Source organism: Terrapene carolina, unplaced genomic scaffold, assembly GCF_002925995.2.
Source record: "Terrapene carolina triunguis isolate 2854851 unplaced genomic scaffold, T_m_triunguis-2.0 Scaffold130, whole genome shotgun sequence".
NCBI lineage: Eukaryota > Metazoa > Chordata > Testudines > Emydidae > Terrapene > Terrapene triunguis.
In genome coordinates, this window is record NW_020664481.1 from 19,991,575 (window position 1) to 20,010,978 (window position 19,404).

The following is a 19,404-nucleotide window of genomic DNA, read 5'->3' on the forward strand; positions in this document are numbered from 1 at the left end:
AGTGGGTAATCAGGCTTTAATGGCACGCAGAAAACTATTTTTTTGAGGGATGTCGGTGGCCTCTACAGCCAGATTGAAGGAAACTTAACACCATCCTCGCATCGTGTATATTTTTGTGTTGAATTCTGAAGTGCTACTCATGGATCTGAGAGGACTAGATATGTAAACTTTTGAGAATGAAATGGATAACAATGCTGGTATTTCTGGGAGCTTGTTAATGGACCAACTTGTAACTAAAGTGGGATATTTGGATGGCCTCTGCCAATTACACAACTTAGTATGTTACCAATATCTGACTGTACATTCAAGTAAAATATCACTAATCAAGCATTAGCATTTGAGTTAAGAGTCTTCTTTACGATGCATTTTTCTGGTGCCAGAGGTTCTGCTGCAGTCAAAAGATTAATTGGTATTTAATGAATTCTACATACTTGTTTTACTCTTTAACACCCCTCCCCCCCACACACAATAATTTATAATTAATCCTTGCCAAGTCTTACTAAACACATACACTTTTTTTAAAACAGCAAGCTTGGGCTACAGATGATGTAGCACAGATCTATGATAAATGTATGACAGAACTGGAACAACACCTACAATCCATACCACATACCCTGGCCATGAACCCACAAGCTCAAGCCTTACGCAGCCTGTTGGAGGCTGTAGTAGTGGCTCGTAACTCCCGTGATGCCATAGCCGCGCTTGGACTGCTCCAGAAGGTTAGTGTCAAGTTCTCCTGTGTCAGCTCATATGCAGTTCAGTTTGCTTTTACTACTCCTTTTGCCAGTAGATTGCCTATTAGCTGGCAGATGCATAGTTAGAATTGAACAAATATTGTGGGGAACTACTCAGTGAATTGTATTGAAGGACCACTACTGCCTTTTTCAGATGTTAAGAAATGAAAGAAGCAAAAACAGATTACACACAAGATGCAGACACTTGGCATCATGCACTCTAGGATGCCAAACTTAGGCAAGTCACCAAGGGGAACAAATTCCAACACTATAGAGGTTCCTCACTGAGACCCTGTAGCTGGGAGAATTAAGTCTGTTGAACATAGTTAAGATCAACTGGGATGCTCTTGCACTTAAAGTGCAAGAGCCAGTCTCTTAATGTGCTTCCAGATCAACTTGGATTCCTTTAAATATGCTCATCAGTACCTTTGAATTACACCTGGAAGTAGACAGAACTAATAGTGCTGAGCACAGGGGATATACTGCAATAATTGAAACATCAAGGATAACACGAAGTAGAGCATATTACAATACTCTTAACCTAGGGTCTGAGCATGGTATGTATGGCTTTAGAGATGACAAATGCAGAAGAATCTTGCAAGCTCTGTGAGGAAACTAGTATTAAGACACAAGTGCCACTGCTCTCTTACAATACAGGAACAATGATAGAGCCAAAAGTGCTAAAAGCTGAAAACCAGTCGTGAAAATAGTTTTACATCCTCAGTAGACGGTGTGGACACCCTCTACTAGTTTTGTCTTGACTAGGTCTTGGCAGGAGCCTAGACTGCACCTTGATCAGCTAAATTGATCTATAAGCTGATTGCCCTCCTAGTGTAATGCAGGGTAAGTTTTCTTTTTTCAGTTCTGGCTTAGCTGCCATGTGTTAAGCCTCACCTGAACTGGCCACTTCTACTAATGTAGACTGTCTGAATCCTTACTTCTATCAACAGAGGTATCTTCTCACCCAGTTTATTTTCATCCACGTTCTTATCTGAGCCAGACATAGAATTAGACTCTAGAACCTGAGTTTGATGAAAAGACATTGGCTTATTGATGTTGCAGCCCAAAGAATTGCAATTTTTTTCTTGCTGTTTAGTGATTTTATATAAAATCACTAAGATGTGGTAGACACCTGCAGAATACTTTGTTAAAACCTTTGTGGAGCATGAGCAGTTAGCTAGATGCCCTCTCTGTGGTAAACTTATACAAGACCTTTCTGGATATTATGGCATTATGAGCTGAGATCACAGGTTTTTGGATAATATTGCAGCTGCCACATTTTAAGGTTAACAACTGCTTTTGGAGAAGTACTTAAAGTTCATTGATTTTTCAGGAGGCTGTAGTGGAGGACTGGGTTTTCCATATGTGCTGACCAGCTGCTTCTCTTCTAGGCTGTTGAAGGCTTACTGGATGCCACCAGTGGTGCAGATGCTGACCTCCTGCTCCGCTACCGTGAGTGTCACCTACTTGTACTGAAAGCTCTGCAGGATGGCCGTGCCTATGGGTCTCCATGGTGTAACAAGCAGATCACCAGGTCAGTAATGGGAGGAAGAGAACGCTTGTTTGAATACCTCATACCTTGTCCTCTAGTCTTGTTGAGTTACCATTTGTGATTCCAGAACACTTGTGTGTAAAATGGTATAACTGTACAAAAGTAACTCCTACATAATTTTTCACTTCCAGTTTGTCTTGTATATGATGAACTAAAGCTAGGTGACTAAGTATTGCTCCTTTGCCCTAGAGTTTGATAGGAAGCTACTTTTAATAAAAGGTTTAAACATACCTCAGGCGTGACAGTTTTGTCACTTTTTAAATAGAGAATCTAGTTTGAATAAGTCTCTCCTGCATGTTGATGTGTTGATTCTACTAGAGACTGATTCCAGGAGTGCTTGGTAGGTAGATGTGCCACTTTCCATGCTTTGGAAATAGAGCTTCATCGATTCAGTGTAAAAAGCCTTTAAAAAGGACTGATGCCCAGAGCTAAGATTTGGTGAAGCTTTAGACTGCTCTGGGATGCAGTTGACTATTAAAATCAAACACCGACTTGGTGAACCCTGTAGAGGATATCTCTGTTAGAGCTGAACAATAAATTAATGTCTCAAGTCTATAGCCTTCTTGAGGCATCACATTTTTCTAACAAGTCCAGCTAGGCTAAACAAGCACGTATAAAAAGGTGTCTAATTTTCTAGATGCTTGATTGAATGCCGGGATGAGTATAAGTACAATGTAGAAGCTGTGGAGCTGCTAATCCGCAATCACCTTGTTACCATGCAGCAGTACGATCTTCACTTGGCACAGGTGAGAGTTTACCTTTTGAACATACTTCATGTAATCCGTTCATTAAAGGGTTTATACTTCATATTCTTGACTACATTTTCCATCTTGGCAGTCAATGGAGAATGGCTTGAACTACATGGCCGTGGCATTTGCCATGCAGTTGGTGAGGATCTTGTTGGTGGATGAGAGGAGTGTAGCCCATGTAACAGAGGCAGATCTGTTCCACACCATTGAGACTCTGATGAGGATTAATGCTCACTCCAGAGGGAATGCTCCAGAAGGGTGAGACTGAAATACTGGTCAATGAACTTCTCTAAGGTGCTCAATAGTGATCTGATTTAAAATGGCTTAAAACTGTGTTCTTTTTGCATATTCTGACTTAAATTTCCTGTCAGAAACATTTCTGCACTAGATTCATCTAGTTCTGTCTTGATATCAATGATGTAGTTCTCCCCACCTGAAACTGTCTTCTATATTTAACACTTTTGCACATATACCTGTGTGCACTTTGGAAAAGCAACTGCAATAAGGCTTGCTTTCTTTGGGGTAGAAAAAGCTCTGCTATGCACTATATTCCAACACCAGGATATCAAAAAGATTCTCTTAGTTAGTATCTCACTCAGCCATTTTAGGTTTGTCTAGATTGGACAGAGACTGGTAGAGAATAAACCTGTATTAGCTAACATGTGGTTTCTAACCCAACTTAACTTTTTTTATCCTTAACAACCTTTCTGTTGCTGCTGCCAAGTATCTCTTGACTTGCTCTGATGGTCTGAGATCTTACATAAGGAACACTTTTTCAGTGCAGTCTACTCTACAATCACAGATCTGGCTACTAGGCAGTGGCATCTGTCACTGGTCCCTCTCCTCCTAAGGGCCCCACTAATCCATAGGAAGTGACGCTTTCATCCTGTGATGGGAATGATGGCTCTGCTAAAACACTGGCGTTCAGGGAGTAGGGCTGGGCTTCAAAATTTGACTTTCCCTATGAATGAGTTGGTAATTTCAATTGTATAGGGAAGCTCCTTCCAGAGCATTGTATTACATATAGCACAATGAGACTAATGTAAGGTATCAGAAGGGCAGTTGCTAAGTGGCTTGAAATAGGCTTTTAATTTATTCTCAGTAGCTTCACATTTACGCACTGTTCCCAAAAATAAAAATGTATAGGACTAATTCTTAATTTGGGTCTGTTTCACTAGATTACCCCAGTTGATGGAAGTGGTCCGATCCAACTATGAAGCAATGATTGACCGTGCTCATGGAGGCCCTAACTTCATGATGCATTCTGGGATCTCCCAAGCCTCTGAGTATGATGATCCACCAGGCCTGAGGGAGAAGGCAGAGTATCTACTGAGGGAATGGGTGAATCTCTACCATTCAGCTGCAGCTGGCCGTGACAGTACCAAAGCTTTCTCTGCGTTTGTTGGACAGGTAGAGCTTTTGGAAAGAAAGGTGCTTTTTATTCGACATAAGTAGGGTGTGATGCCCTCAATGTTAAAGCACAGTGTTATGTATCAGTGTTAAACATCCTTTTGAAGTTTTCATGAGTATGACCGCTATCAAAATTCTGTCTAGCTTATGTGCTACGGCATATGTTTTTCCTCATCACTGATGATAGAGACTTTAGTGGAAAATCTCTCCTCCCTTCAGTGAGTGCTGTTCCAATTCAGTTACTACAGCAACAAATGGTCAGTGCAGGTTGTGATTCTATTGGGTAAATCTAGTAGCAGGAGAGCTTCTATTGAGACAGATCTTGGTAATAGCTCTGACAGCTCTGTCAAACGAAATTTGGCTTAACATTGCTTCTCCCCTACACTTAACAGAAACTGTGTGGCAAAGTCAGTCTAGAGAAACCAATGTCTGGTGGGTGGAAGTGCATCTGATTGCTTTGTCCTACCTGAACAGAAAATGCTTTCAATTTTTATCCATTTGTTTTTGGAGGAAACTATTAAACTGGATGGGTTAAAATGGTTTCTAAACTTAAATAGTATAAACGATGCCATTCCTTTTGCTTCTACTTTGACATACATGACTACAGGGTTGCCTGAAGATTTGGAACTCCACCTGCTTGGGTGGGAGTAGATGGGGATTGCAGTGAAGAGAAGTGAGATTTAAGTAGGCCAGTGTTTCTACTGACTTTTACTCTTTGGATATGGACAAAAATGCAACCGTTTGACACATGTTTTAAACCGGCAGCAAGACTTCTGCTAAAACAGAATTTGCAGTTACAGCTGCACTTGCTACAAAGTCAATTTAGCCATGGCTGCAAGGAGAGGAAGTTCCCAATTTACTCTGTAGATTGACTGCTGATGTCACTTCCCACTTCAAAACTAAGCAGTGAGAACCTAGATATTCCACAGAAGACAGACCAGCCACAAAGCAACAGCTATATGAAACCTAAACTGGAGTTCAGGTGTCTCACTGAGAGGCCAGGGCAAGTGGAATGGAGTCCAGCTAAGGGGTATTGCTTTCTTTATCCATCTATTTGGGTCAGCTCTAACTAGAAGCCCCCACACCCTTTCTTAATATGAATAATCTAATCTAGTTTGTAACCTTTTCACTTGAGAGGCTGACAAGCATTGCCAGAGTTGCCGCTCTCAAACTTCCTGTACTCTCTTCAGTCTGGCTTCAGGCCAGGTCATGGCACAGATGTCCCTAGTTTAAATAGTCAATGTTTTCCTCGTGATGGATGGGAACTAAATTCATACTCCCTATCGGATCAGCTGCTTTGGCTACTGATGCCTGTGAAGTATTGCTGACATGGCTGTGAACTCTGACAGACGTAAAAGGATCGCTTATGTGGCTCCTTTTTTGTATGAGGGGACCAAGAAACTAGTGTGGTGCTTTGCTCTTTTTCCCTGAGTGCTTTTATGTGGCATAGAGAGGTACCTACTTTTCATGGCTTGTGTGGGGCTATTGAAAATGCAGCTCAATCACGTAACTATCTTCACTTTGTCAGCTCTACGTCTCCTTTTTATAGGCTCCAGGTGGTGGGGCCTCTTTGCTTCCCTGGTTTCTATAAGAGATTGGGGGCTGTATGAGCACTAGGAGGTTGAAGCTGTCAGGTAGCTCCTGGAAGGCCCTTGACTGTAAGATTCTATTCTCTGTGCTGGTCTAACGCAACAAGAATTTTTAATCTTCTCTTTCCTTGAGGTGGTGGTGCAGTATGGGTAAAAACAAATCTTGCACAACCTGGGCTACTCCATACACCCTCTATGGAAAGGACTTTACTACCCTACCTGCAGCCTAGAAGATCCCCCTTCCCTGTGCCGAAACATGTTTGTTTGAGTGAGGCAGATAACCCTCTGTAAAAACACACTCTAGCCCATAAAAGAGAGCATCTACGTAGTTTATGCTAACGTCTCACTTTCTGGCTGGCTGTAAATGCTATATGATAATGCTCTTTATAAAGATAGATATTGTATATGTTACAACTTGCACCATATTGATTTTTGTTTTTGTTTAACTTGTGCTGCCTTGCCATCACATTCGGTCTTTACAGAGTAACTTATGTTGTGTACGCTCTTTCTGCCTCTTGGCATGTAACAGCCCTTCATGGGTCTTGTCCATAACTCTTTGTAGCAGGTTTCTCTACCTCTTGTTTATCTCCACTCTGCATGAGCTATTTCAGTCCCACTTCTGCCCCCTCAATGAACAATAAGAAAACGGCTTTGGTGAAATTTTGGGCTACTTTACACTCTGAACAAATTTCATTAGGGCTGCTATATATTTCATAAGTCTTTATTTGGAAAGGCTTGAAATAACTGAAATGCTTTGCCGTAGTCTTGACTTTTTCCTTGTTAAGTTACATGACTTTTTTTTTTTTTTTTCTTTAAAAGCAGCTCTGGTAACAATTGGACAAGGGGATAGGGCTCAAAACAGTCTGTTGGCTGCTTTCATTAAATACTATCACCTCTTCCCCAACGCTTCCTTAAATCAAGGAGCACGTGTCTTACAACAAAGCAGGCATGTACCTGCACTTTTCAAAAGCCACTTCATAAGTTCTAGACACTTCCCCTGAAAGCTTGACATGGCTACTCATGCCAGCTTCACTGCAGTAGAATTTCCGCTGCTTTTAAGTGTAACAGCTATGCTGTCAGTGTAACTTCCAAAAAGGTGGTTTGTCCAAGAACTGCAAAGTTGGTGTCCACTACCAATCTGAATTAATAGCTTACTCCTGTTTAACCTTGTACTTTGGTAACACACTCAAAAGATATTTTTATCTAGAGATACAGGCACTGGCCATTGAAACAATGCAGAGTCTAGCGTTCCTTTTGGCATGATATGTTCCTATGAAAAAATTGTTCTTAACAGTGAAGTACAGTATCCAACTATGAGTTAACAAGTAGATTTGTAGCACTATAGTCCAACAAGGCATCAGGCAAACTTTACCACTCCCAATAACTCTGATGCAATCTGTGGGCTCCTAAAAGTGGGGCAACTTGAACTCTTGCCTCTACTTCTCCTCCTTCCAAGGCGTAAGCCACCAGTAGCAGAGGAAGGATACTGCTGCACTGATATTGAACCACACTTCATTAGCTCTGATGGTTGAAAGTAGGATCACATGATATTTTTCTCCTTTAGAAGCAGGTGCCATTGATAAAGTACTTTTATGTAGGAGCACAGCTTTAACTCTCTAGCTGTTCCCATCTGTTTTTGGGAGTAAATGGAGGAGGTAATCTCATAGCTACCTCTCTGTAAAAAGAAACAGGCAGTAGTTACATCCATGTTGCATGGCAGATGAATTATCATAAAACTGTTACTTGTTTGCTTCAGTATAACAGTGAAGTTTTTTTTTTTAAATTACCGTATTCTGTAGTTCTGAGGGTTTTTCTTGTCCTCGTAATAGATGCACCAGCAAGGAATCCTGAAAACGGATGACCTGATAACTCGGTTCTTTCGTCTTTGCACTGAAATGTGTGTTGAAATCAGCTATCGTGCTCAAGCCGAGCAGCAGCACAATCCAGCCGCCAATCCCACCATGATCAGAGCCAAATGCTACCACAACCTGGATGCCTTTGTGCGGCTTATTGCACTGCTAGTGAAGCACTCTGGGGAGGCAACCAACACTGTCACAAAGATCAACCTACTGAACAAGGTTGGAAATCCTCCCTCTTCCAAGCAGTACTTGACATTCCTAGAGTACATCACCTGATGTATTTCTGCTTATGAGCTAAGACATGGGCCTTAACTTGGGGTGGGGCAGACTGTCTGAGATGGGAACTAAAACTTTCAGATGACTCTTAAAATGGGGTATAGGCAAGGCTGCAGGCTAAGCTAGGTAGCTTTCTCTGTGATATAGAACCTTTGACCAATTTCAAACATGGTATCGAACTTCCTCCTTTGTTGCTGGAAAGGCCAATGCAGTCAGATTTTAAAAATACAAAAACAGCTTAAGGCTGAAACCCCCAACAAACACCATTGGCTGGGTGGGAACTCAGATCTGTTTGTGAGGCTGAGCTGCACACTTAATGGACAATCAATATGGTGCACTCCGGTTCCCAAAATGGCTTTCAGCTCTTCATTAGAACTCAGAATGCAGGCTTTGATTAGTGAAATAGTTTCTACAATTGACATGTCAAAAACAGTGAAGCTTGTTCGTTCATTTCTTTAGGTTCTTGGTATAGTGGTGGGAGTTCTGCTCCAGGACCATGATGTTCGGCAGAGTGAGTTTCAGCAGCTTCCTTACCACCGCATTTTCATCATGTTGCTGTTAGAATTAAATGCTCCTGAACATGTGCTGGAGACCATCAACTTCCAGACCCTTACAGCCTTCTGGTACGTACTTCTGAATGAATGGCTGTTGCTTAAGCTTTCTAATAGGGTGAGGACTTGGATTTAAAAGTAACTTGACAGCTCCATAGTGGCAGCTCTGATCATTTTTGTAACCATAGTATCGTGTATTGTCTAATTCATTATTAATGGAGGTTATTAGTAAAATGTAGATGCTAATGTCTCTTACTATGTACATTCTCTTACAACATTTGTGAAAACCAGTGTTACCACTGTGCTCTCTTAATCAGCTTTAACTTTTTCTTTCAGTAACACATTTCACATCCTGAGGCCTACGAAAGCTCCGGGTTTTGTTTATGCCTGGCTGGAACTGATCTCCCATCGGATATTTATTGCGAGAATGCTGGCGCATACACCACAGCAGAAGGTGTGGCTGCAGTTTATCTTCTATACATTATAAAACTCTTACTGAGAAGGGTGCCTAAGTGATTTGATGCTGTTTCACATCTTACTTTTTTTTGACATGCATTAGTAGCATGTCTTCACATGTAGTTTTCTGTATTCACAGTAACTAACAACTGTGTGGAGGGGTGACCCTGTTTCAATAAACTGTCAAGCTTTGGGTAACTGGGGAATTTTGTAAATAAGGGTTTCCACTGTAAACCAAATCATCAAATTTACCCATAAGCTTTCTGTCACTGTCAGAGGTTGTACTGTTCAGTGCTTTCCATGTCAGTTAAGCGGGGAGGGATAGCTCAGTGGTTTGAGCATTGACCTGCTGAACCTAGGGTTGTGAGTTCAATCCTTGAGGCAGCCATCTAGGGATCTGGGGCAAAAATCTGTCTGGGGATTGGGCCTGCTTCAAGCAGGGGGTGGGACTAGATGACCTCCTGAGGTCCCTTCTAACCCTGATATTCTATAGAGGAAGACCTTTTTTAAATACACATTCCAGGTAACCCTGAGACCCTCAGAAAACTGGAGCTGTACTGTAGTCATTGACTAGTCCTAGTGCAAATAATCATTTCAAACTTATATGGGGATAAGTCTAAACATGATGTATCTCTATTTTACTCTGCTTTTTACCAAACTGTAATAATCTAGGTTTAATTGCTTTTGTTTATACATTACTTATGTGATGTTTTTCTCTTGGCAGGGTTGGCCTATGTATGCCCAGCTGCTAATTGATCTCTTCAAGTACTTGGCTCCTTTCCTTAGAAATGTGGAACTCACTAAACCTATGCAAATTCTCTACAAGGTAAACAGTACTGGCTGATGCAGGTATTTTCCAGGAAAGCACTTTGAAGATGGGTTAGAGTGCACTGGAAAGTAACTTGTTTTTGTTAGCTGAATATAAACATTTAACTTTTTTATTTAAATCCTCTATCTTTTGTGAGTTAGAGGTTAATTTAAGTACAGTTTAGGTATTGACACTGGTCAGGAGATCAGTACTTGCACTATTAATCACAGGTAACTGATCAGAGTTCGATAGTAAGCTGAAACTTTGCTGTAAGACACTGGAGACCAGGGAATGGATTTGTCTGCTAGACGCTGCCTTATTAAATTCATTACCAGGAAGAAGAAACTTTGATTACATGATGCATCAGGAAGAAAAAGGTCTCCTCTTCCCTTTTTGCTTGTCTGGCTGTGGTACAGTTGCTGTTGGGGGAAGCTCAGAACCTGCTAATTACATGCCCCATTCTCTTTTTCTTTTGTAGGGCACTCTGCGTGTGTTGCTGGTCTTATTGCATGATTTCCCAGAATTCCTTTGTGACTACCACTATGGGTTCTGTGATGTGATCCCACCAAACTGTATCCAACTAAGGAATCTGATCCTGAGTGCCTTCCCACGTAACATGAGGCTTCCAGACCCTTTCACTCCCAACCTAAAAGTAGGTAGCATGCCCTCTCAAACTATCACACACGGAAACAATGGGAAACTTGATTGCATGGTTTCTTTTAAATACAATATGGAAGGGCGTGAAACTTCAGAAACAAAGTCCTATTTTGATAAACACAACAACCTAGCAGTTCCTAAAGTATTTAACACTTTGGATATGCAATTCATCATTGGAATTAATTAAATAGCCTGTTATAATTATAACTTGGTATAAAAGCGTTTAATTGAGTGCTACAGCAATATCAATGTGCTAGAGACTTTCCAAAGAGAGAGAGACAGTCCTCATCCTGTAGAACATAAAAGTCCAAGTCCCTAGCCCTGCAGTCTGATCCACATGGACAGACATTTGCACCTGTGGCGCTTCACTGATGCCAGTGGATCTTTGCATGGCTGCAGGGGTCTGCCTGTACGGATCCAGTTGCTGGATCAGGTCCTTTGGCTTTCTGAGCTCAGCTGAGGAGCATTAAATAGGAGATCCGGTTTCTCACAGTAAAATACCATAAGGGTTTTGGGTATGAAAATCTGAAGCAAATAGAGGCTTTCTTGATCATGCTTGACTACTAAACACTGGAGCAAAGATGTTGAGGCCACACTTAAGACCAGTGGAGGTATGATACTGGGATTAGTGCTCCCTTCTCTAGCATTCCAGGTGTGTGTACTACACTAGTTTACCTCCTGTTCGCTTATGTGTGAAACCTCTGACTACTTTGGAAGTCTTCCATGTTCCGTTTTTCTTAAAGGAAGAAAGTCAGTTAAACAGAGCTCAACTGACAACTTGCACGTCATTTCTTGCTCTGGTTTCTAGGAGTCGGAGGTGTACAGTACATTTCATCCACCCTGGTGTATGCTTGGCTGGCATCCAGTTAAGCAACCAGTGAGAGGAGCAATTGTCCTCTCTACTGGATCAAAAAAATGAAGTGATCTCTCTGCATGGTGTACTTATGACTCTCTTCTCAGAATACACATTAGTTACTTCCTGTCTCCAGTTATAATTCTTTTTAGATCAGCCATTCTGAAGTGTCAGTAAATTTTAATAGAATTACTGTTTTGACCTATTTAAATCCTGAAGACCATAGTCTTCTAATCCACATAATGGGTACAGCTGCAGCAGTGTGAGCTTCCCCACAAGCCCCAACATGTCATCCCTTACTGCATGAACCGCCTCTAGAAGTGGCAGGAGTGATGATTTTTAATGGCCCACTTCGTTTTAGTCTTCCTTGCTGGGGCTGCAGAAAAGAGAACCGAATGTGGGGGGCAGTTTTTTGATGTGGACTCATTCTCTGGGAGCTAGAATAAGACTTCCAATTCCACTTCACACAGATATCAGTCACTATCTTTGAATGCTACCAATCTGGGCTGATTTCAAACAGTTGATTTAGAGAGGTCAGGCTGTGTATCCCATTACCAGTCTATGACGTATCCAGTCTTCAGCAATTTATAAGTGACATCAGATTAAGAAACCAGCTATTTTGAAGTCTGAAAACAAAGATCAAGAGCTCCAGCAGTGCACCAGGGGAATTGAATTTCATGTTATACCTTCTGGTATAAAAATGTATAGATAGGAGTGGCTGGTATGATGAACTCAAACTTCCTTTCCTTAGGAAGTCTTGCAACCATAATTTTGGTTTTAAATAGCAGGAATTAGTTAAAGGATTACTAATGGAGTTTTTCTTTGGCAGGTGGACATGTTAAGTGAGATTAATATTGCACCACGAATACTCACCAACTTTACTGGAGTGATGCCACCTCAGTTCAAAAAAGATTTGGATTCCTATCTCAAAACTCGCTCGCCTGTCACTTTCCTGTCTGACTTGCGCAGCAATCTACAGGTTAGTGGATCCATCCCTGAAAATGTTTTTAGAGTCTGAGGCTGAAAACCATGTAGGAAGTGAGATAATGTGACTAACAGGTATAAAATACTGTGTACTGTTTGGAAGATGTGACGGGGATAAGAGCCTCCAAAAATGCTCTTTCCTGTTAGATACTCAGTGCATTTCCCAGTGCACAACAAATAGAAATCTTGGCTAATTTAGTATCACCAAAGATGATGTGGTGTTTTGACAGTGGGAGTGTTAACTGCAGTGATTCTCAAGCGATGTAGCTTTGAGAAGAGTCCATCTTAGTCCTGTAGAAAAATAGGACTTCACTTGCCATTCAGGGTACCATAAACTCCTCCTCCTGAAACTGCTTCAGTGCATAAATTGGCAAAAATTCCCCAAACAGTGTGTTCTGATGGCTTTCTCCTGCAGTGAGAGCCCCTGGTACCAGCTGGCTTAGGAGGTGTCCATGTCGGCTGTCTTTTCAGCAGTTCTCAAATCAGCTTAGCGCTTTTAACCTGGACATCCTGTTCATTGCTTTCCATGTCAGTTAAGTATAGGGCGAGGGATAGCTCAGTGGTTTGAGCATTGGCCTGCTAAACCGAAGGTTGTGAGTTCAATCCTTGAGGGGCTATTTAGGGATTGGGGGTAAAAATGTGTCTGGGGATTGGTCCTGCTTTGAGCAGGGGGTTGGACTAGATGACCTCCTGAGGTCCCTTCCAACCCTGATATTCTATGATCTTTGAGACTCTCACCAGACTTTATTGAATTCACCTCAATTAATCCGTTTCTAAAACCGATTAAACAAGTTCAAGTCAGAAGTTGCTTTTGAGTCACTTGTTAATGGAAATTCCTTTTTATTTGTGTAATTATACATTCAGATTGGTACATGGTTTCATGCAATTGCAAATGTTACATGTATACACAAACACTTCTGAAAAGGAGGCCATGGAAGCTAAGGCCCACTTCAGTGTATGTTACATGTGATTTCAGTAACTGCAAAGCTTGACTTGCAACAGAATTGGGTACTAAAAGTTGGATATTAAGACTTAGTTTAGGCTGTAATTTAATATAGAGTGTCTGTCTCGGGTCTGTCTCTCTCTAGTGTAGAGAGGTATTGGCAAGCACAATCTACAAAGTAAGAAACCCAAATTTCAGACTTTAGATTTATAATTAGACTTTGCTTTCTGCATAAAGCAGATATTTGAATGCTGAAAATCTCTCCAAATCATTCCCTTCACACAGTCCCTAAGAACTCTGAAGGATTGTAAAAAGCTAACCTTGTTCTTGTGCTGTGCCCACCAGGTATCCAATGAACCTGGCAATCGCTACAACATCCAGCTGATTAATGCACTGGTGCTCTACGTAGGCACTCAGGCTATTGCACATATTCACAACAAAGGCAGCACACCCTCTATGAGCACGATCACCCATTCAGCTCACATGGACATTTTCCAGAACTTGGCTGTGGATCTGGACACAGAAGGTAAGCAGAACTTCTCTGGATCACTTGTTTGCTTCTAGCCTGAAATGGTTCTTGAAACCTTCTTAGTTAAGAGAGCAGATTAGCTCTGGGTACTATGGAAATACCACTTAACTGCTAGTGCTTTTGTATTAAGCAACACTGCATTACAATAGAGTTCTGAATACACTAAAAATATTTTATTGGAACTAAACTTACCTGAAACACATTGACTATTCGCGAAGTATAAAAAGTTAATTTTGGAGTGAACTAGATCTTGACTCTCTTCTTAAAGAAATATTGATTCTTTCCTCTACTGGAGACTTATTTAATGTGCTGAGATCAGCTAGTCACCCTCCCACCCCCTTTACGCAGTATAATCCTTAAGTGCAATGAGCTTTGCTTCAAGATAGAGACAAGCGTCATGTTCTCTAGAGTTTGGAGTAATCGACACTAAAACTGGTATCTCTGTCCTGGGAGGATTTAATAAATAGCATCCATCCAAGATAAGTAGTAGAGGGTAAGATTGCAAAAGAGTTAGTTACACTTGCTTGGCTTGTGAAATATAAGAAGTGTTATCACAGGATAATACTTGGCATGTAACACTTCACTTTGAAACTTTCATCTTCCAAAGTGTTATGAATATTAATTAATGTAATAGATTCTAAATTTGGTGTAGGAATGTTGCTTTGGCTGAGAATTTTGAATCCGTACAATGAAAGAATCTTGTTCAGCCCTCCTGGGACAGCTGCAAACCTGAGGGGGTGTATTGCTTTGCAACAAATGTCATGAAGAGGAAGCCCAAATTCTTGGTACAAGAACTCCAGCTGGGATCAATGTTGTGAAGCACCCTAATTTTTTTTTGCTTTTTACTGAAGTTTCTTCAAACTGTGTAGTGCAGAACCATACATCTGAATCCGTAAGCAGTGCTAGGGTGCTTCCTTGTTCCATTATGTCAGGGGTAGGCAACCTATGGCACGCGTGCCAAAGGCGGCACGCAAGCTGATTTTCAGTGGCACTCACACTGCCTGGGTCCTGGCCACCGGTCCGGGGGGCTCTGCATTTTAATTTAACTTTAAATGAAGCTTCTTAAACATTTTAAAACCCTTATTTACTTTACATACAACAGTAGTTTAGTTATATATTCTAGACTTAAAGAAAGAGACCTTCTAAAAACATTTAAATGTATTACTGGCACGTGAAACCTTAAATTAGAGTGAATAAATGAAGACTCGGCACACCACTTCTGAAAGGTTGCTCACCCCTGCATTATGTTGTGTAAGGGAAACTAATTACTTCCTATTAAACACCTACTTTCTCTTTCCAGGTCGGTACCTCTTCTTGAATGCAATTGCCAATCAGCTGCGGTACCCAAACAGCCATACACACTATTTCAGTTGTACCATGCTTTACCTATTTGCAGAGGCCAATACTGAGGCTATCCAGGAACAGATCACTAGGTGAGGAGGGGCAGTTACAATCACAATCTTTATAGTTCAACTTTTCACTTTGCTTGAAATTAAATGACTTCTAGTCTTGGAGGCAGGTGTTATGTTGAGTTGTATAATGTTACTGTCTAGTGCTATAGAACAAGAACACCTAGTGCAATTTGATGCTGCTTGCAAGAGCAAATGTGTTCTCTTCACTGTGCTGTGTTGTAAATATCAGTGTCTTGTAGGAGATCTGTGTTGAGCCTTCCCTGTTTTTTTCTTTTTTTTCTTTGTGTACTTCAGGGTACTGTTGGAACGACTGATTGTAAATAGACCTCACCCATGGGGTCTCCTCATTACCTTCATTGAGCTGATAAAAAATCCAGCGTTTAAATTCTGGAACCATGAGTTTGTTCACTGTGCTCCGGAAATTGAGAAGTGAGTAGATAACTTTGTTTTGTATGGTTTAATTGCAAACTCATGCTCACTTTAGTTTATTCAGTCACATAATGGAAATATTAATGGTGATATTCCATTTCATACTAAGCTGACACAGCCCCATTGGATAAAATAGGTGACAATAAATATTACTACTTTGGCCTTGTAAAATGCTTTACATGGATAGATATCTAAGTGCATCCATGAAGCAGGTGAAATAATTGCATTTTACAGATTATGGGGAATGAAGCACGTCAGAATATGCTGGCAGAAGTGAGCCTAGAACTTGTCCTACTCCTAGGACAGTTTACTGTCCACTTGACTCTGGTGCCTCTGTTTACATGTTTGATTGCATAACCCCATGATCTCAAATTACATGGGAACATGCTATTGCATAAATCTCTGATAAATGCTGTGTTCGGTAGTGGAGGGTGGCTTTCTTTTTGAAATCTCAAATCACTGTATTCCTGTCTGAAAGCGCTATAAATCAAACTGGGAAAAGGACTATCCATTATGCCACAGCTTCCATGACTGCTACTTTAGAATAGCATCTCAAAATCCAGCTTGGTGCTAGGTGGATTGTGAGCTCTTGCATTCCTATGTTTACAGGAAATCCCAGTGTTGAAGGTGTCTCAAAATGAAGATTTTTACTGAACTATATAGCTCTGTCCCTCAACTTTTTTGCTCTTCTGTCCATGTTTAGGTTGTTTCAGTCAGTTGCACAGTGCTGCATGGGGCAGAAGCAGGCACAGCAAGTGATGGAAGGCACTGGTGCCAGTTAGATGAACTGCATCTTGTATTGTAAGCGTGCCAGCCTGGAGGTCCCCTTCCCATCAAACTGACAGAAGAATCCTTAAAGCTCTTCCTGACCTTCCCAGCCCCTCGATTTGGGTACACACAACAAGCCTTTGGGTGAAAGTCTGTGTGGGCATGTTCCAAAGTTTAAAGCAAAATTTTGACTCTTGGCCAAAATTTAGAAGATGCTGTGAATATCATTTTGAACTAGTGTAAATACATGGAACCGAAACGTTTGTCTGGACTTCTTGGGTTTGTGCAAATTGTGTTAAAGGCAGGTGGATAACTGGTGCCTGTCCAGCTTGTAATAAAGGGGCAGCTGCTGATGCCAAGCACTTGTCTAGGGCAGACCTCCTTGTCCTGACATTCCCGGACTCCCAAAGAATATTGAAAAGCCAGTTTTAAATATTATGTAACTTATTTTTTTTCTTTGTGGATGGGGGACCTTTAAATCACTAAGTTGTTTAAAAAAAAAAGTGGATGTGTTGGGATATGGGAATACTATGGAATGTGGGCGGGAGGGGTTGGGATTAAGGTCTAGTGTTGCTTCTCCCTCCTGCCCCCCAATCAACTGCTGACAGTGGGGGGAGGTAGCCTTCAGAGCCCGCCTCCTTTCTGTTGGATAAGAGAAACTTCAGGCCCTTCGGGAGAGGGTCAGCTGTTTTTAGTAGAGAGACCTGGTCTATAGCTTTTTTTTCTTTTTTTCCTGACACTTGTAAATTTTGGAAGGGGGGAGCTAAATCTAGAACTGTCCCCCTGTGGCCACACAGCATAAGTTTGTAAAAAGAACAAAGGACCAATACAGCCCATTTTGTAAGGATTTTGAATGTTTTGTAAATGTATTGGTCCATGTGTTGTATTTTGTAGCCTTTCTAGTTCTTGGGCTTTAGTTCTCCCACTTCTTGTATGTATGCATACTGTAGTTACACATTAAAGTCATGACATGCAGCAAGTGCAGCTCTGCTTATTCTCGGCAGTACCATTCTACTGGGTTTTCAAAGTTCTATAGTACAATACTACCTGGGCCAGGCCCATTAGACACACGTTTTGAACTTGAGCTAATGCTGAGAAAATTCAAGTAAACGTCATGTTTGGAACTCCAATCTCAAGGCAGAGGATGGTAGTGTAACACTAGTGAGGCTCTTTAGGTTAATCACAAATTCACATGCACAAATGATACCATTAGCAGGTTGTCAGAGCATCCAAACATGAGCTTTGGCTGTTTTCCTGGCTAGATTAGCCTCTGATGGAGAGGCTGTGTTAATATAGCATTATGGGAGAAGAGAGAAAGTGGATAAAGCAGTAAATTGTAGCTCAGTTGTCTTAACTCTTGGTGATCAAATGCATATAATTCCTGCATAAATCTCCTCGAAGGAATCTGATCTTATTAATGTGTAGCTGACTTTTAATTACTGACACTTAATAGGTTGGCTTTCATCCATCAAGGTTCAGTTTGACAACTTCATGGCTCCAGATGCAGGGCCTGCATGCTTCAAAGGCAAATAATCTCAAATCCTAAAAGGTGCTAAGACTTAAAAGGCTTTTCCCCTTTTTATCTTTCTTTATATATAAGGGAGAAAGCTCATGAAAGTTGCATGTTTGCTTGTCTCATAGCAAAATTTTACCTGCAAAGGTAAGCTGCCCATTTATTCTTTAAAAATTATGAAAGACTGGACATGAACAGCACCAGCCCTTCAAATGAATATTGATAAAGCTCTGTGGCCATTTCCCTGTTCTGAAAGGACCTTCATGTAAAAATGCCCACTTACCTTTAAAAAACCTCCACTCAATAGCCTGCAAACAAGTGCATGTTCACCTCAAGGTTGTCTCCCTTGGCAACACAGAAATAGAGCCAAGGACCCAACCATGGGGAACTCTGGCATCCCAAGCTGCCTCTGACCAGTGTCTTGTACAGCACCTCTCTACAGTACTTCAAAGGCAGTTCTGGCCGGCAGGCGGCCACTTGCACTGACCTCCAGCTGAATGTGATGAGGCCTTACTTGTTATTAGCAGGGATCCTAGTTTATGAAGAACATCCATTTTTCCATGATTAAAATGAAACCTGACAGCAGATACCCTCCCACATTCTGTGTTCCCCATGGTAAATGAATTTCTAGGATACCTGGTTATTAGTTGCAGATACCAAGAAAAAGCCTGGGTTCCCTTTTTCTTTCCTAGCTTGGTCTGCAGTAGGGTTTTGGATAACAGCACCTATGCTGCTGGTATCAACTAACTTAGTTATGCAGTTCAGCTGTAGCAGCCCATATCAAGAACTGAACTAAATAGTCATAGGGACAGGCCAAATGCCCAATGTATGGTTTCTCTCAAGCAATGCCTCAAAAGGCTGAGCCTGTTCCTACAAAATTGCTTAAAGCTGGCAAAGCAGAATGAGGAAGAGGGTCATAGCCAGCACCCCCAACTTCACTGCAACCAGGCAAAAGGCTGACTGATTCCTTCCCTTGAGTAGGCACACATATTAGGGTCCTGCCATGCAGTGAATTCTAGGTGTGGGTGAAGGAAGCAGGCCTGTGGCTAGAGCCAGGCCAATGCAACCATGGCTTAAGACCAGCACCACAAGCTACCTGCTAGCCAGTAGCTGAGGACAAAAGCAACAGTGTGCACACACCCTGTGGCCAATCTTACAGGAGTATTTCAGGTCACTCAAGGTGAAAGAGAAGCTCACTGCCCCAAATCATCAACTCCTGCAACACTTTCAATTGGTGGGAGAAATGCAAACCTATCCTCCATCCCCTGCCTACTTAGAAGAGGCTGCTTCTACTGCAGTGGTGAATAAGGGGAAATCAAGGACCCAGCTGTC

General features: G+C 41.5%; 1 protein-coding gene across 10 annotated transcripts in view; it reads left to right on the top strand.

The window, feature by feature from the left end:
• CNOT1 (CCR4-NOT transcription complex subunit 1) overlaps nt 1–17,919 on the top strand; it is a 103,653-nt gene extending 85,734 nt beyond the window's left edge. For 5 of the 10 annotated variants that reach the window (XM_026652835.2, XM_026652834.2, XM_026652833.2 and 2 more), the window contains 15 exons: nt 528–719; nt 2,126–2,268; nt 2,924–3,032; nt 3,124–3,293; nt 4,214–4,466; nt 7,864–8,112; nt 8,629–8,792; nt 9,057–9,174; nt 9,901–10,002; nt 10,463–10,636; nt 12,324–12,473; nt 13,767–13,947; nt 15,251–15,383; nt 15,657–15,791; nt 16,495–17,918. In XM_026652835.2, coding sequence (XP_026508620.1) covers nt 528–719; nt 2,126–2,268; nt 2,924–3,032; nt 3,124–3,293; nt 4,214–4,466; nt 7,864–8,112; nt 8,629–8,792; nt 9,057–9,174; nt 9,901–10,002; nt 10,463–10,636; nt 12,324–12,473; nt 13,767–13,947; nt 15,251–15,383; nt 15,657–15,791; nt 16,495–16,573 — 2,352 coding nt within the window. In that variant the 3' untranslated portion in view covers nt 16,574–17,918. Of the gene's footprint in view, nt 1–527; nt 720–2,125; nt 2,269–2,923; nt 3,033–3,123; nt 3,294–4,213; nt 4,467–7,863; nt 8,113–8,628; nt 8,793–9,056; nt 9,175–9,900; nt 10,003–10,462; nt 10,637–12,323; nt 12,474–13,766; nt 13,948–15,250; nt 15,384–15,656; nt 15,792–16,494 lie in introns of all 10 variants that reach the window. The other 5 variants (XM_026652840.2, XM_026652838.2, XM_026652843.2 and 2 more) reach the window with 2 other exon arrangements.
• The last annotated feature ends 1,485 nt before the right edge of the window (nt 17,920–19,404 follow it).